Source organism: Ambystoma mexicanum, chromosome 2q (assembly GCF_040938575.1).
Source record: "Ambystoma mexicanum isolate Mex_15411 chromosome 2q, UKY_AmexF1_1, whole genome shotgun sequence".
Taxonomy (NCBI): Eukaryota; Metazoa; Chordata; class Amphibia; order Caudata; family Ambystomatidae; genus Ambystoma; species Ambystoma mexicanum.
This window is the reverse complement of record NC_090924.1, coordinates 254,200,699-254,219,253: the sequence shown is the minus strand read 5'-3', so window position 1 is coordinate 254,219,253 and position 18,555 is coordinate 254,200,699. Positions and strand designations below refer to the sequence as shown.

At 46.5% G+C, this 18,555-nt stretch overlaps 1 protein-coding gene across 2 annotated transcripts in view; it reads right to left on the bottom strand.

Annotated features, from left to right (window-relative positions):
* PRKAR1B (protein kinase cAMP-dependent type I regulatory subunit beta) overlaps window positions 1-18,555 on the bottom strand; it is a 2,827,796-nt gene that overhangs the window by 691,437 nt on the left and 2,117,804 nt on the right. For both annotated transcript variants that reach the window (XM_069647235.1, XM_069647236.1), the window contains one exon: window positions 7,951-8,011. In XM_069647235.1, coding sequence (XP_069503336.1) covers window positions 7,951-8,011 — 61 coding nt within the window. The remainder of the gene's footprint in view (window positions 1-7,950; window positions 8,012-18,555) is intronic.

Here is an 18,555-nt window from a genome sequence, read left to right as displayed (position 1 = left end):
ATTTTCCTATGGGATTTTCCCACTGTTCGAGGCTACCACATTTTCTGCCGGCCTCTAACATACCGCCTGTGTATTTTAATATTAACTTTACTCCGGTAGGTTTTATTTGCCAGGACTTTAATATAACTTCTTTCTCGTGTCTTTCTCTAAACTCCTAACCCAGGTCGGGGATCCTTTGTTCGTCCTTTTTGGCGGGCTTCTGCCAAGAAGCCCTCCTTTCGGCGCCAATGAGTCTGCGGTGGGTCCATTGTGTGGGAGGGGGAGTAGGACCCCTGGACAGGGTTGCCTCCGCAACCCATGTCGCACTCTGTCCTGATAGGCTGGAGGGTCTGCCGCCAAGATGACCACTCCACTGTGTGAGTGACAGCTAGGCTGTATGAATGGGGATCTTTTTGCATAAAAACAGGGTCCTGAGGACTGGAAGGGCAAGATGTCGCCACTGGAACTAAGAAGCCGAAAAGGAGAGAAGCAAAAGACATCTGCAACGACTGAACCACCGATGAAGCCCTGCTGCAGCGTTTCACCACTTTTCTCAACACAACGAGAGAAGATCTTCATCTCATCTGCAAGAGCCTTCTTCCCTTGAGCTGGTGAGGCCAACCAGTTTGCCAATCGCCTTACTGAACCTGCCTTGGTCGAATAACCAGTACCCTGTACTCGGAGGCCGGATAGCCAGGCACCAGTCCACCCGCACCGCGATTTAAAGGAGCACACCTTTTATTCGTCGGGCAGCACAGCGGCTGGTTTCATCCCTGGGTAGTGCAGTAACTCGAACCTTCCTCCACGACGAGAGCCTCTCTTCCTCTGCTTGATCACCCGAACTGCAGGAACTACCAGGAACAACCACCACCTCAGGAGCCACTTCTTCATTTTAAATGTACATTGTTCCGCCAGGCTGCCCTTTCTTTGGGGTAGAACTAAAGGTGTTTTAAATCCTTTACCTACCTGTTGGGTTGGCCGCCCCTCTCTCTTAACATTGTCTTTCACCTTCTACATCCACCTTTTCAAAATCCGTAACCAAAGACTTGACTGCAGCTACAAGAACATTTTGCTCCTGGGCCCTTTCCCTGTGCCACTGACTCTGGCACAGGCCTTTTGACTCTGGCTACATTTGTTAGAACTGCCTTCTTTAGATTGCTTCTCAACTAGAACTGTGTTGGTGCACCTACTTCTTATAACCCCCTTTTCTTCCCCTTTCTAAACGTTGTGAAGTGCCATTTTGCTCAGTTTTCATTTAAGTATATTCTATACTGATGCACTGTCTTGCTTAAACTGGTTCACAAACTTATGGGAAGTGTTGCTAGGGTGTGTAAGAGGATATTTCTGTATAACTTGTGCTTTCCTTCCCTTGTAAGAAATTGCTAGAGTATCCCTTGTGTGTGCTTTTTACTGTGCCGTTTTGCTCAGTTTTCACTCTGGTTCACTTGGTCTACAATTTAACTAGGGAGTGTGTATATTTTGTGTATATTTTTCTTTGACTTATTTTAACTTGCTTGATGACTGTGATAAATGTGTTTTACTAGAAGTATATAAAATAAATATATATCTTCTTTTTAATTCAACGCTTTGGTCAGTGTTTCCTTGTGCCATAGTACTGTAGGCCTAATGTGTAAACCCTGAATACTGCTCATCTCCCTCTTGAGATAAGTCTGACTGCTCAGCCACAGCTACCAACTAAATCTTTGTGGTACACACTGATACCAAAGGGGATTTATTGCTCTCACCTGTAGGCCTAATCTTCTGCAGTGCTCCCTAAGGGAACCGCACAGGATTCTGCCTAACACAGCCTTCTGGCCTCCTGTATGATGTCCCAAGGAATCAGGCTGCAAGGGCCAGCCTAGCCGGGTCTGGGTGCTCCAATGCCCCGCCCTGCTGCATCAAGAAGCCCCTACTGGGGATCGGAAGATGGACAGGCCCCTGGGTGCACAACTGCAGTAGATCCGAGAACCAAGCCCTCGACGGCCGGTGCGGGGCAATCAGGATGAGGCTGCAGCCCACTGATGTCCAGAACTTACGGAGGGTCTTGTTACGCTCACCTGATTCCCACGGGGGCGTCGATCTGGACTGGCCCGCTGTTGCTTCGACCAAAGTAACACGTAGAGCCGAGATGACAGAATGGACAGACCCACTGAGCTTCGTTTGTTGGACTCGTACGAATATCTTTCTGCAATGGAGAAAGGGAATTAACCTCCCGTAATCTGAGCGTTAACCCGCCTTCCCACTCCCCTTGTCTGCCCATTAAACACTTCTGAAGTTCCCTCTTAATCTCACCTGAAGATTTGGAAAGATGAGCTCTCCATCCTGCGTCGAGCGCAGGGGCGCGTAGACGACCAGTTACTTCACTGGCGTGGAGGAATTGGTGAGTTCCAGTATTGACTCTAAGTCCAAGTGTTCGTAAGAGTTCAAAAGTCTGATCTTCACTCTGCCAGATTCCTTGCAGGTTGCGGATTTAAACCACCAGAAGAGTTCCAAGTGGCAATGGGTAAGATCCTGGTAAGTCTATTGTGGTTCTCCCCTTTGGGGCCGGGGTACAGCGATGATGCAGAATTAACTGCGCCGACCCGAAATGAGGTGAGTTCCCCCCTGTGGTAAATCAGGTAAGTCTTTGGGGTTAGGTTGTATTGTCCTTGTTTTTTCCCCTTAGGGGCCGGGGTGCGGCGGTGATGTGGAATTGACTGTGCCGACCCGAGATGAGGTGAGTACCCCCCTGTGGTAATCAGGTAAGTCTTTGGGGGTGATTTGTATTGTCCTTGTTTTTCCCCTTAGGGGCCGGGGTGCGGCGGTGATGTGGAATTGACTGCGCCGACCCGAGATGAGGTGAGTACCCCCCTGTGGTAATCAGGTAAGTCTTTGGGGGTGGTATGTATTGCCCTTGCTCACCTATCTGTTCTTGTCTTCCCCAGGTGTTGAAGAATGGCCTGGAGATGCTGGATTCGCGAAGGAGTAAAGGAATGCAGCCTCGGTTGGTGAGTTCAGCGCGGATCTGCGAGGTGCGTGGCAATGCACCTGAGAAGGCTTCTCTCTTCCAGATCGACGATGTGCTGGATCAAGGATTCAGGTAAGGGTTTTGTTCTGACCTCTTCTCCTTCTCCTTTTCTTGTTCCAGGTGTTCCAGGACTGAAGCGGGCGTGGCTGAAGACTGGAGCTGCTGAAGACACGGTGAGCGTTACGCTGCAGCAAGCAGAATAACGCGAAGCACGTGTGGCTGTCCGGGTGTGGCTTAAATAGCCTTGGAAGAAGTCCCAGGTAAGTATTCTTCCACAGCCCCACCCGAGAGGAAAGGAGTCCCTGAGGTAAAGTAGTCCCTTTAAGCCTCATTTGGCTTGTGGCTTCGTGCAGCATGGTCTGCATCAGGTAGGTATGCAGCTTGGTCTGCAACAGGTAAGATTTCTGTAATGAGCCTGGCGCCCATGGCGCCAGGACTGACTTTATTCTTATGAGCCTGGCGCCATAGGCGCCAGGACTGTAGCCAACGAGCCCCTAACTGGGGTTTTTGGGCATGCTTCAAGTGGCATGATGCCTGCTTCCGGGGTTGCTGGGCCTGGTCTGGCTTTCCGGGGGCAGGCACCGTGACAGGTCTGCTGTAACAACAGTGGAGGAGGAAATGCATAGCACCTGCGGCCATGCCAACAGAGCTGGAATGCATCCCCCAGAGACACCTGACCACGGCCGGCCCAAGAGGCAAAGCCTGCCCATCACTGCTGCCCCCGTGATAAAGGGTACCCCTGGTGTGGCAGGTGCCGGCCTGCCACTTGTGCGCTGTTGGGGAGGGCTACATGGGGACATGTTGCCGGCTGGGATTGGGCTGCCGGGCTCTGAGTGCCGGTCTTCAGGGCTGCCATATGATGGCGTGTCTTGGTCTGGCTGTGGTGTGCGGACACGATGCACATGCACGGGTGGGGTTTGTGCTAGCTGTGTGCCTGGCCCTGGGGTCCCCTGTGGTGTGACCATCCTTTCAGCGTCACTGCTTCCAGGTGAATGCAGACGTCCTGCCTGATGCGCACGTGGAGGTGTCACTCCCACGTCGGGCTCCGATCCACAGGTGCGTCCTTCTGCATTGGGGCTATGCCTGGTGGCTTGGGGCGAGCTGGCCATGGACTCCCTGCGGGCATGTGGGTGCTGCAGCGGTCTGGTAGGGCTGCATTGTGGTGAAGTAGGAGGTGGCCTGCGTCGGTTCCCTTCCGTGCGGCCCCTTTGTGGGGTGGTGGTGCTGGTGGAGGCTCACTGCTTCGGGCGCCGTGATGGTGTAGCCTCCTCCCCATCATCTTCATCCCGTGGGGTTTGATTTGTGCCTGTGGGGTACATAGGGTGTGTTTTGAGTTAACAGCAACCTACATTAGTATCAAGCAGTTCATGCCATCAATTGGGATTGGAGACAGTATCAATCATGCATTCAACTTGCATTTTGTTCAGTCACCATGTGGTGCTTGGTGTGAGTGTGGAGGTACAGTGCATGCAAATGTTTGTGTGAGAAGATTACATGCGGGGTTGGGGTGCACTGCGCTCAGGGTCCTGGGGGTGTATTCTTGCACACTCACACTGTACGTAGCTGTCCCATTGCTATCGATGTCTATCCCGTGCCCCTTCTATTGATGCACTGCACTGCACGTGCAGGGTAGTCTAGGCAACACTACAGTTCAATGGATCAAGGGGTCACTTATGGTTGTCTGCAGTGCATCACACGCATTTCTTCACATTCATTCACTCAGGGTCTGCATGTGTGGTACTTTCAGTTGCAAGCATTTGGGGTGGGACTCACCAGCAGTTGGATCAATGCCAGTGCCTGCCTCCGCTCCACCAATTCCCTCGATGGTGCCGATGTCAATCAGGGCACTCATCTTCTCCTCCCAAGGTGTGAGTTCGGGTTGGGGGTGGTGGTGGCCCTCCTCCAGTGCCCCTGCTTGCACTCCTGTGCTGTGAGAGGATGCCACAGACTCTCACACGCAGGTCGTTGAGGTGCTTGCGGCAATCCTCCCCTTCCCGGGGCACGCGACCCATTGCAGTGACCCTTTGGCTGATGTTGCACCAAATCTGTGCTCTGCGCTGGCCACTGGTTTTGCGCTGCTGCAGCTCGTCATGATGGATCTCAGCCTCCTCCACCAGTACAGCAAGCCCCTAGTGCGCTCCTGTGACATGATTTGGTGTTCAATGGGGTCGATGGCTTCCAGGGGCTGTGATATCCGATGGATTGTGATTTCCAAGATGGCCGTCGCTTTGTTTCCCGTTCCGGCGGTGACGCGTTTCCCGCGCGTTAATAGCGCGTGCTCATGGCGGTAGCGCACGGTGCGCTGGATTTACGGGTTCTACCCGTTGTGCGCTATTTGCGCTACCGCCATGTCCCTGTGCGCGTGCACGAAAACTCGTGATCTGGCGGATTATCCGCTGGGGGGCTTGCCGTTAGCGCTATTTACGTTCGACGGGAAAACCGACGCATTACCGCCGAACTCGTGATTAGGCCCATAGTGTGATGCAGTGTTCCGCTCTACGAGTAATGCTGACCCAGTTTAAGCCCTAAGTAGCGCACAATACCATAAGGGATTTTAGCGCATTGATTAATTGCCAGAGTGTGTGGGTCGCCCCTCCAAGCTACACGTTAAGAAATAAGGAAAGCTAAGTAAAGAGAGGGCACTTACTCGTTTTCTCTGCTGAGTTAGACAAAGGTTCACGGGTCATTTTGAAACAAGAAGTCTCGGCGATGGTTCCTTTTTTAATGGGTTTCTCTCACTTTATTTTTATGTTCAAGTGAAGGAACTCTTAGCACCTAAGAGTTATTGAAGGGAAAGGGTACAACACAGGATATATCTCCATTAGGCAAGAACGGAATTGAGGAAGCATTTTCTATGCTTGGGGGGGTTTGCTGTTGTCACATTGTTAATACACCTAAGGAGTGCACTACATTAGGGGTCGAGTCCTCTCTTTGTTTCCAGAAAGCAATGTATTTAAGGCTGTGAATTGCTTGCGAATTGGTGTTTATCCATGACAATGGGTAATCAGTTCTTTTAGTGAGAAACCAGTGTATTTAAGGATGTGAACTTTGAACTTGTGCTTATCCATACACTTGTTATGCATTTTTGTTTCCTTTTATTAGATGCCAATATATTCAAAGCTAAACAGGGGGTTATTTATTGCACTGTCTGCCCGATTTAATTTAACACCTGCATGTATTCCCTTATCAAATGTGAATTCATTTCCACTGTTGTGCAAGGTCATTGTTGATAGGTGACCTGTGAGGTATCTGAGGCGGTGCTAGGTAGGATTCAAAGCCTGTTCAGTCCTTTTATTAATGCAGTCCTGCTGCCTCATTAATTCATTAAGTATTAAACATATAAGGACGGCCTTGTTCCAGGGTATTTAACTCATCCCTTGTGTGCATTGCATTCATTTTCTTCTAGCGCACAGTTATTAGCTGCCTGTAAAGGCACAGGACCAGGATACAGGGACGTCATTTGGGGGTCTCCATTGCTACCCCTGTGTTCTCCCTTGCTAACCCTAGAAGAAGAAAAAATGGGAAACTTTATTTTTTTTTAAATGTAAGCTCCTGGGCTGTGGCCAGTGTCGTGTGCCTCTTTATTTTTGGAGTGGCTGATTTCTTGTTCAAGCCTCTTAAAAAAACCGGGGGTTCCATAAGTGTATCAATTTCAGCAGTGACGCTAAATAAGAAAGAATAGGAAAAACAAATCATTTGTCTTTTTGGAATTCTATCCAATAATTGCTAGACTCATAAAGGTTTATTTACACTCAACCTCAGAGGGTGAGTCAGTGATTTGGTCTGTTCTTAAACACTTCAACTCAGCCTTTCACCCTTTTGAGGTCGATAAATGAGTACCAACACAGGTTGGGTGATATTGTATGCATATTTGTTCCACATAAAACACTTAAGCGTAAGTGCTATATAATATATCATTATCATTTGGCCTTAGACGTCTGCTTGCAGTCACAGTAAGTTGGTAATATGGGCCTATACACACTGATATTAATGATACATATGGTGATCCATTCTTGTATGAAATGTATATAACATTATAGTGATATCGCAGCCATATTTTCCTTAGTGTACTTAGGAACAATAAGTGATGTCACTTCCTGTTTTGTCAGGGGTGAAAGATCATGTTCCATCGCTTCCGTAATGTCACTTCGAGGTGGGGGGGTGGAGTGGGGTGCGAGGGAGAGGGCAAATAACATCACTTCCTGTGATATCACCAGAGGTCGAAGGTCGTGGGATGCGACTTCCGCTACCCCTGGCATTTTGGTGAAATGACGTCCCTGCTAGGATAACTTTCTTTCGCAGGTAACGGGGGTGCTGAGGGTAAGCCAGTGTTTTCCATCTTTGTGGAGAACTGGTCTCTTTCACCCGCCTCCAACTGAAGCGGGTGTGACCCCAAATCTTTCCCCTGGATTCTCAGGACCAGTGCACGTGTGCTCTAAGGCATAGCTCTCAACCATTTCTGTCGCAAAGGCGGGTGAAAACACCCGATTTTATTTTTGGCGGGTGAGAGGCCCATTGAAACGAATGGGCGTGCAGGAGGCTTGGCGGGTGAGTCAGCTGTTTACAAGGCGGGTGACACCCGCCAAAAGCGTGTGAGTTGAGAGCTATGTCTAAGGTGTATGACCAAGTTCTCCTGGATTCTTACAGGTTGAAGTTATGCAGTAGATAATCCTACCCATCCTGTGGTTTTCAATCCCTTATCAGTAAGGTACACCTTACATTTAGAAACATTAAAATCCTTCTTAGAGATCTTCCCTAACACCAACAAATTGTGGAGAACACCATTTTCTAACTTATTTTCAAACCTAGGCTATTTAAACACTTTCGAATGTAACGTTAATAAAGGGCTCCAAACGTGCCCAGTATGCAATCTGTTAGGGTAACAGTGGGTTAACTTAAATATTGCATGTACTCTTTTTTAGATGCCAACCATACAATACTGAGGAAAACCGACAGAAACTAACCTAAAATGGAGACTTTGCTTAGGAATTCTTCATACATCTTCCTTTTCCTCAACGTGCTGCCCTGTTTTAAAAAATAAAAGGAAGAAAAAAATATGTTAAACAAGGGGACATTTTGGTTTGTTCACTGAAAAAGATTGAGCAGGACAATATAAATAATTGTGTGAACATAGCGTTTTTCTTTATTTACAGAAAAAGCCTATCAAATTAAGGTCATTTTTCTTGATAGGCGTTGTTACTCATACAATTTTATGAACAGAATGAAAAAACAGACACTAAAATATTGGAAGGGAAACATGGTTATTTACAATAACACAACATGAACATGTTTTCTGTCTTCGTCTTTGTCTTCTAAGACACTAATGGATAATGCTAACTGACCCGCAATCCTAGTTCCCCAGCCATGACATCTTCATAGATTCTCAGGCTTTCGATTTTACAATTTGTCTGGCTGGGAATTCTCAGTAAAATGTAAACAGCCTCACTATGTGGGGCCTATCTTTTTGCCCTGCAACCAATAAAGTGACTTGGGTTCAGGGATGTCATTTGGTGAAATGACGTCCCTGCTTGGGTTACACCCCCAGTTGCCATGTTCAGATTCTAGCAGCACATGGTGGACTATTACATAGATGAGACTCAGAAAAGAGAAGCCAGTAGGTCGCATGTGACTCTATACAAGATACCAACAGGTGAACTATAGTTACAGTCATTAATTTTAATGTTCGCTGGCATTGGATCTTTCATAGATTGACATGCTCTGAACAGATTCAAACATGGTCTTCAACACATAGATTAACAACAGAGGGCAGAGAAGGCAGTTTGCTGAGGTTCATAATTAGTTAAAGCAGTTAAGCAGATCTGCGAATACGACCCTCACCTTCTGTCTCATATGGAAGTCCAGGCAAAATTGTTTGTTGGGGGCATGGAGAAACGCACAGCTGACTGCACAGTTATTTTTAAACTTCAGATCAATGTGCCATTAATGTGAGCAGCATGACACTGAACTTTTGTTACAACTAACAATTCACTATATTCCAATTTCCAGACCAGCAATTTAGCCTGAAGAACCACCAGGACGTCCGCTGTTCCTCTTTCAACCAGTTTTTCCAATAATTTCATTAGGTGACAGATTTTTCATTCAACCGAAGTGAATCCATAAAATTAACGACTGCACAGCTTAGTTTGACATTATGTCCCGCGGATGCATATGACCACCAATTATGATTGTTCGTGTCAGCAGGGATAAATCCCCCAAGGTGGCGCATCCGTCTTGCAATAATCACAGAGCAGCCTGCAAGTAAGTGTTCTGTTGTTTCAATTTCGACTTTACAGAATCGACAGAGATTGTCATTCCATTCAATAATATGAAAAATCCGTAGCATCTCCTTAGTCTTCAGTGCATATAAACGTAGCCTCAAAGATTGCTCACAATGATGTCGTGACAGGCAATTTGTTAAATATCGACACTGGACATTTAGTTTGTGGGCTCCGATGCCTGATTTCAAGGTGGTTGACATCTTTTGTGGCAAGTCCTGATTCTGGATCCAACACCAGGATTCAAACTTCTTTTTTACACGTTGAGGTTGTGATATCAAGTCAGTTAGTTTTACGTCAGCGTTTATTAGATTTTCTTCCAAGAGCTGTCGCCATTCCTCTAACAGACCTGACCTCCCACATCCTGGGCTAGATGAAAATACTTGATATGCCGGAATCAAGGGATTCAAGTTCATCTTGCGCATCACCATCAAGGATTTCCACATGACACATGCATACAAGGAATTTAACGATAGCTCATATCGTAGCAAAGTCATTGAAATTTAAGAGGGTCATTTCAATACCCGACGCCAAAATAAACCTTCTAGCTTCTGCCAAAACTGGACATCAATGTTCCATCCAGTTTCAGACCCGAAGGTAATTGCGGGAACAACTTTTTGTACATAGAAGGTAAGAACAGGGGCATGGGTGAATTTCCCACAGTTCTTGTTTATCATTGATCCTTGAATACTGAATTGAATCATCCGATTTACAAGGTCCAGTTTCCAATGATGTTCATTTAGTGACGTATTAAACATTATGCCAAGATATCTGATAGAATTGACCACACTTAGTGGAGTCCCATCGATTTTCCACCTAAAGGCTTTCTGTTTTTTTGTTCCACATGCCCCAATGGTCATTATCTTGGTCTTTTCAATGTTTAGTTCCAAGTCATTCCGACTCAAATACTCTTGTAGGTTAGTTAGTAGCCGTTGTAGGCCAATCTCCGTTGAATTCATTAAAACAAGATTTCACATCCAATTTCAATGTTATTTAATTTTGGAGGAAAGCAACAGACTTGTTCTAGGTGTTTTGGTAAGTCGGAGATGAACAGTTTGAAGAGTTTGGCAGCTAGAGGGCATCCCTGATTCACGCCTTTTTTTGTTGGTATTTTCTTTGATAACTCCCCTTGATTGTTTAGGCGCTTCCGAATGGCTGTGTCGGAGTGTAAAGCTTTTATCGGTTCAAATAAGTTTTGAGGGTAGTCCCAGGATAACATTTTTTGCCATAACTTTCCACGATTTATACTATCAAAAGCACCACGTAAATCAATAAATGCCAAATATATTTTTCTTTTTGCCTTTAAGGTTTCAAGTTTTAGAATATTGAGTATCAGGAGATTGACTACGGCACCGACCCCGTTAGTGAAGCCAGTTTGTCGGATGTCATAGATCTGTTCTCGCCTAATCCACAGAACTAGTTTTTTGTCGAAAGAAGGAGGCAAACATTTTTCCTATGGTATCCAACAGGGCAATCGGGCGATAGTTGATGGGTTCTGCCCGGTTGCCCTTCTTATGTATTGGCAGTATGATGACTTCCCGCCAAGACTCCGGAATTAGCATTGAAGAGGATAGTAGCGAAAACAATCTTTTTATAAAAGCTGCCCATTGAACATCATTTTTTTTCAGGATCATGTTTGTTATCATGTCTGGGCCAGCAGCGTGAGAATTTTTCAGCCCGCTGTCATGATGCCTACCCCCGGGCATCCGGATCAAGTCCATCAGCCCCGGGAGCAGGCATCCAGATACTCATTAAAACCCCAACAGCCCCGGCTGGGGGCTGTTTGGATTCAGTCCTAGCGCCTTAGGCGCCAGGCTCATCATAGAAATCAGTCCTGGCGCCATAGGCGCCAGGCTCATATACTTTACTTACCTTATGCAGACCATGCTGCAAATGAGTCCAAGCCAACGTGAGGCCTGGATGGGACTATTTTATTACAGGGACTAATTTTCACTTGGGTGTGGTTCTGGGGAACTTCTTACCTAGGACTACTTTGCAGGCTATTTAAACCACGCCCGAACAGCAGCCCATGCTTTGCATTATTATGCATCCAGCAGCGTGACACTCACCGTGTCTGCAAGTCAGCATGCAGTCTTCTGCCACGCCCACCTCGAATCCGGAGCTCCTAGAAAAAAAGCAAAGAAAGGAGAAGAGGTTAGATCACAGACATTATTTGATTCCTTACCTGATTCCGGACCCAGCACATCTCCGAGCCTGGAAAGGACATTATTTCAGCACGCGTCGCTTTGCCAGCAGCAGTGCCTCGTTATACTCACCAGTCCACCGCATCTTTCGACTCGGCGCTGCCTCCATCATTTTCTTCGTCGAAACCCAGCACCTGGAGGGAAAACAAAAGGAATAACAAGGTGAGTCGAGAAAACCAACAAGGATAATCACTTTGCCACCATAGACTTACCTGCTTTACCACCGGAGGTATTATTCTTTAATTCGCCGCATCTTCCTATGCCGCACCTACAAAGGGAGTTAAACTCATGCAACCTTTACTGGACAGTGTTTGGTAATACAGACTCTTACCTGAACGCCATCAGCTGCCTCCAGGAAAAATTCTTTTGGACCCAGCTGCAACCTAACGAGGGAATGGAACAAGAGTGAACATCGGACATATTGAACTCTTTGAACTTTATAGACACTGGACTCAATATTCCTCCGGAACTCCTCCAGTACCTTCAACCCAGTGAAGTCACTGGTATCTACGCGCCCCTGCATGCCATGCAGGATGGAGAGCTCATCATTTAAAAACGTAAGGTGAGGTTACCAAAAGGGAATATCGGAGGTGATTAGTGGGGAGAACGAGAACTGTTGGGGGGCCATCACTGAAGTCCACGGGTGGCTAAATCCCTTTCTCCACTTGCAGGAGAATACTTCTACGAGTCCAGCAGACAAGATTAGGCGGGCCAGTCCAGACTGTCATCTCTTCACTACGCATCACGTTGGTGGAGACCGCAGCTGTCCGGGTCCGATCGACGCCCCTGTGGGAACCAGGTGAGCGTAACACCCACGTATTACAGTTTCAACGTCTTCCAAGGAGATTTGCAAGTCCCATGTAGTGTGTTCATTTCCTAACTCTGTCATCGGTTCACTCTGAGGTTTGCTGTAGTTATTCACAAAGTGAGATTCCCATTTTACAGCTTCGATTTCATTCGACAAGGAAGTAGAATGTTGCGAATTTCCTGTGTTCAGGATTGCCCAAATTTCACGAGAATTCTTAGAAACCAGATGTTTCATTAAGGCTTCAGCTTTGCCCTGTTCAATTATTATTTTTTGGGATTTCAGCCAATTCCTGTACGCCTGCCGTCGCGTTTGAATTGCAGATTTTATATCAATCCCACAAGCGTTGGTATTCTTGGACTTTTTCAGTGCTCTAATGTCTCGTCGCATCACTCTCTTGGCATTTGTGAGAATCATAGTTGAATGATGTTTATGCTTTATGCCCATCACACAGTCAGATGCTTTGACGGTGATGAAATCTGAGAGTCAACCGACAGGGCTGCGTTCTGATTAAATAATCGCTGGCTCAAGGTTTGAATTTGAGGACCGTTGATCCGAAGACGGTTGCCACCGGCATTGGCCAGTAATGAATTTCGTATTTCTTGGGGAACTTGGTCCATTCAATCATGCAGGAGAGTCGAAGGAGATCATGATCACTATTTGGCATTTCACATACTGCAAGCGTCATTTCTTGTTGAAACAGGTTGTGAGACACCCAAAAATAGTCTATGATTGTCTGTGATTTTGAGTTTGACCAGGTTGCGTGAGGCGGTTGATGTCCTGTTCTGTAATTTCAAGGCCTTCTTCCTCCCACTCTCCTCACCTGCGTCATGGATCTCCAAATCTCTGGGGCTGAGGTGACGACCAGTCAGGTAATCTCTCTCTTTCTTTGGTGGTGTGTGCCTGCCTCGAGAGGAAGCCACAGTGACTGCTAACAAACCAGCAGCCCTGCGGCCCCGTTCCCGTGCCCAGGCAGAAAAAAGGGAAAAAGCCGGAACGGCAGAAAACCCCCCCTTTTTGCTGCCGAGAGATGAGATGAACCAGCTACAGGTGATGGAGCCGGCAATAGGAGAACCACAGCGGGACTGGACCAGTTTCCTAGCGGAAGGGTACCGCAAGAAGCTGCGGCAAGGACAATAACAAACAGAAGGCGGAAGGAGAGGAACTCACAACGGCGGAGCCGAGCGGACAAGGGAGGACAGCCAAAGAGAAGGCAAGGGGGAAAAATAAGAGGCAGAGTAGCGGAAACGCCAGAGGAGCGAATCAGAGGGAGAAATAAAGCGGCTGAGCGCAAGCCGAGAAAGATAAAGGAACACTTAGCGTCTTACCCAAAGATGAGCGAAAGGCTATGCTAAGGGGTTGCAACGCAACGGTCGCCGGGAGAAGGAAGAACAAGTACCTCCCGGCGGCCGCCATCTTGGACAACAACTGGACCTGCACCGCACGCATGAAAAAGAAAGTGCCGGAATTAGTGATGCATTTGTCCGCGATGAAGCCGCCAACGCAGCGTGTCGGATGACAGTTGATCTCCTTTCACGCTTCCATTGACCATTTTGCAGTTGTGATTTTGGAGTGCAAGTCTCCACAACTGGTTGCAATTACCTCGTCACCTGGTTAAGGTGTAAATAGCTGGGTTATGTGGTCAATTTTAAACCATGTGCAATTTAGGTCTCCACAACATATAATCGAGAGATTCCTGTATGTAGTTTGGGCCTTGTCAATGCACAGAGTAATTGTGTTTATAAACATCCTTGTACTGATTTTTACAGGGTTCCAGTACCCGTTTATTATAAGCAGATGTTTCCTGGTTAGGATATTTGCATCATTCGTCCGAAGCAAAACTCCTTGGATGAAGGGATTGGGACTGAATGAATCCACAATTCACCACCAAGCGATGATTTTTATTAGCATCAGGTGACCTGAAGACGGTCTTCCTGTTGGATTTTTTATGGCTGGATTTAGTAAAGTGACGTAGCCGTCCCTTGATGGTGCTTCACTTAACCAGGTCTCCTGAAGACAGATTACGAAGACGTTTTCCAGTACGATGTCGAAATTGTTGAATAAATGAGTAAATCCTCTTGTGTTCCAGGATAGAAATTCACACAAGCACTCACTCGTCTCCTGTCGTGGCTACTGTTGATTCAATGTTTTGTTCAGTTTGGCTTCTGAGTTTATGAGACTCTTGAAAGAATTGTCGTCACAGTGTCGCAGATTGGCTGGAATTGTCATAGCGTTCCGCACATCAGCACGTCAACAGTCCCAGTCCTTGGACTCGAGACTACCACACCAGGTCCAAAACCAAAGACTAACAACACTTCTGAAGCTTTCAAAATGGTATTTGGGACCGAGGCTGAAACTATGTGTAGGAGAACTTATTCACAACATTTCTCGGTCGCATAACTTGATCACAAAATTTCTCGCTCGCATATTCAACTATTTTGATGTCAGCAGATATGATTGTACAAAGTGAAGGAATGCAATTGAATAATTTCATCACATTATGACGATTCAAATTTAATTCACAGTAGTCTCAGTGAAGATTTTGTAGTCTAAATTTGCAAGTTGGCATCACAATTCTAGAACTAGAGTTCAGATGAACACAAGAAGAATAGTGAGTCTGCTTATTTTTTTGAATTGTTGTTTGTTTTGGATTCAAAATTGAGATCATTTTAGGGTTACGATCAGGTACTTCCTTCTTTCCGGCCGAGTGCTTGTCGCACTGCATAGCCGGCTTTATAATCCTCTCTTGGCGTTCTCCTTCAGCATCATTTGCCACATGGGGTCGGGCCGCCAATTGATCAGGAGATTCGTCACAGTAAGTCGAAAGGTCACATAGATCAATTGCTGACCGAGGTGACCCACTCACAGACCTTTCAAGTTCTGATTCTGCTCTTCGTCGTTTGTTTCGAGGAGGCAATGAACGACATTGACAGGGAATCAACTTTTGCTCAGTTTGACTGGCTACTGGCTTGCAACGATCTATCGTCTTGTTTCTGCATAACATCCCTCATTTCATTGAAGGAGCCAGGTTTCTGATATACTTCCTTTGTTTTGAAGCGCCTTGTGCTCTTTTGTCGCCTTGTGCTCCTTTTGTTGAAGACGACCCATGTGAATTGAGTGTTTTTGTAATGAGTTCAGGGTAGACCTTCGAATTTAGTGCAATAGATTTGGCGGCTCCCTCAAATATACCAAATGAGACCAGTAGGCTTGCCAATGTAAAACTTAAGGTTTTACAGTTATTTTGTTGAGTTGACTTGATGGCCTGATCAGATATCTCTATTGTTGGTTCTTGGCCAATAGTTGTTTCATTTTCACAGTTGCCTGTTAAGATTTCAGAGTTTGATTGCTTATCCCCCGATTGTAAGATTACTCATGGAGTATTATAACCAGAAGCTCTGAGTAGATTAACATTTTTCATTTCTATATTTGTCTTGGATTTTTTCTTCTCATGGATCTCACTAGAATGTAGGGCATGCCATTGTATCTGGAATGACGGCGCTCTTATGGGTTCAGCAGTTTTTGGGACTTGCTCAGATGTGTGCTCCGCCTTCTACGACATCGTAAAGGTGGAATGATGCATCCATTTAACTGCTTCTAGCAGACCGTCAGACAAGGTGTCATTCTGACAATGATGTCGAGCCGCTAGATCGCTCAACCGCTCTTGCCATCGTACCGTTTGATCCGCTTCACGTAAAAGTTGGGATTGGAGAAAAGTGGTCACGGATTCAAATTTTTCCATCTTTTCTTTTAGATTTATTATTAACGATGACTGGTCCCTAAAAGCTTCATGCAAGCATTCATACATTTTTAAGAAGGGATGCAACGCAGTTGATGAAGCCGCCAGTACATTATTATAAATCTGCATTGCTGCTGCAGAAGACTAGGTTTTGATCTAGGCCCAGAATGCTCATCCACGCCTGACTGCATACTATTTACAGTGTCTGAATGGAGATCACTGATTAAAGATGAATTCACTGCTGGCACAACTGTTGATTCTCTACGTGAATGTGTAGATGTCGGCCGTGCGCCTACATTTCTCGGCATACTAGAGGAGGCCTTTCTATTTTGCTGCACACTTCACTTATAATGCGGAACCTGCTGTGTAGCATTGTCTGCATTACCTTTGCTGGCCTCTTCATTTGAGAGAGTTAAGAAGATATTTCCAGCCACAATAGGTTTGTTTAAGTTTCCTTTAGGACGTCTTGCTACACTCTTGATTGCCTGGGTGACTGCTTCAATTATGAGTCAACTCGGAGAGTGTCTTCTTACTTAGGGTCGACTTCTCCTTGGAGCCGTCGAATTTGATGGAAGAACATCAGCTCATTCTCCACTGCAGCCATTTGGTGGATTACTTTTGTATCGTCCTTTTTCTTTTTGGACAAATTATTGCTGTAACTCGCAGGTGAATTTAAGTCGCATGCTTCGGCCATCTTCTGGGTCCTGGGAGCGTTGACAGCGGCAGCGTCTGCCTCAGGATAGCACTCTGGCAACATTTCAGGGTTAATAGTCGTAACAGAAGCTGTTGGTTCGAGCTGGATCTCATTAACATCTTCACATTGGGATGCTTCCATTAACTCAGCATCAGTGAAGTCGAATGGGGAAAAAAAATACATCTGCAGTTTCAGGAGTATTAATGTTCGAGCCCATTTCTGCTGCGGTGATTCATGGAGACGTTCCATGAGATACAGGGGGTAAGTCTTTTAACGTTAATAGTCTAGACTATTGGAAAGTGTCAGCGTTCTGAGTTGCTCAACAGCAGAGTCCACAACAGTCACGTCCGTGATCAACCCAGCCTCTAGTTCCTCGGCCGAGTAATTACGAGGATTGCAAGGCTGCAGAAGACCACGGCCATCTCCACCGGAAAGAGGACCCATGACGACGGCCACCGCGGGAACCACGACGGAAACCGCAGAAGCCGCCGCTGGGCCAAGCACAGGGACAAGCAATGGTTCAAGGGAGTCTTAATGTAGATTCAAGCAGCGAGACGCTTACCTTCGAAGCTTTTGGATCAGTGGCAGCCTTCAGAGCAGTCCACGGGTTTTGCATGCAGCGCTGTTGTAAGGTTTTGCGCCTTGTAACAGGACCTACATGATCGGTATTCGCAGTCATTCCGGCTTCAGACCCGCGAAGGTCCGTCACGGACTGATGCAGACTGACTCTGCTTCCGACTCCGCGCGCTGCACGAGGTACTTCATCTAATGTACACACTCCCAGGACTCAAAGCTTAAAGCAACAGTACACAATCCACTGGAAGGGAGAAAGGAGAAAAGCATGTCGCTGCAGCTCCTCTGGACAAGAAAAACGGTGTGGACTGATGCAGACTGACTCTGCTTCCGACTCCGTCTGCATGGATAATGCCCTCCCATAGGAGTATAGGAGTCCTTCTGGATATGGCAACTAGTTTTATCCTAACCAAAGAATGAAACAAGCCTGACTTAGACAACTGCCTCAAATATTTTGGGTACTGATGAGGAATGGCTGAAAAGGAGTGAAGGCTATCCAGACCACAACAACAAAAATACTTACACTTAAGCTTCTAAGTCCTTGTTATAAGTAAGAAAATAGGCATTTAGTAGAGGAAGCCCTGGCTGAGTATAAGATGTTCTGACGTTCCAAGGCAGATCTAGGCCCCAAACCAAATTCGTGAGTCACACCTTCCAGTTGATCATGGAAGTAGATGTTGCTGTTGCTCAAAAGGAAGTAAAGTAGTGGCTGTAATGATATGGGCTTGTGCTCGGAAGGTGCAGAAAGTCAAAGTAGGAGGCCTGCCTTAGCCAGGCTGGTGCAATTAGAATCCTTTGCACAGCTGGCGTTGAAGGTTTATCAAAACACTCTTGATCAGCGGTACAGTGGAAAGGCATATGCAAATATCACTGACCAGGGAACCAAAGGTGGTTCCCCTAGAAAACATGGCAGGCAGGGAGAATGGGCAGAGCACACATCGACCCCAGAAACTCATGCTGGAATGTGTTAAGGCAACTGGGAGCATACCTCGTGAGATGTGCTCCCGCAACTTAAGATCCAAGGCGCAAGGGTTTGTAAAAGTAAATCACTCCAAAAACGCCATTGGACTTGGGCAAACCTTCCCTGACAAAGCAGCATCTAAGTGGAATGAGCTCCCAAACAGCCTAAGACTAGAATCGAACTACCTATCCTTTAGGAAGAAACTAAAGACATTGCTGTTCACATAAAGGACCTGTATAAATGCTAAAGACCATGTAAAGTAATCTACTCAGGACCAGTAAACTAGCTCTGCTGTCCCGTCACCTTCCTGCTGTCCTTGAC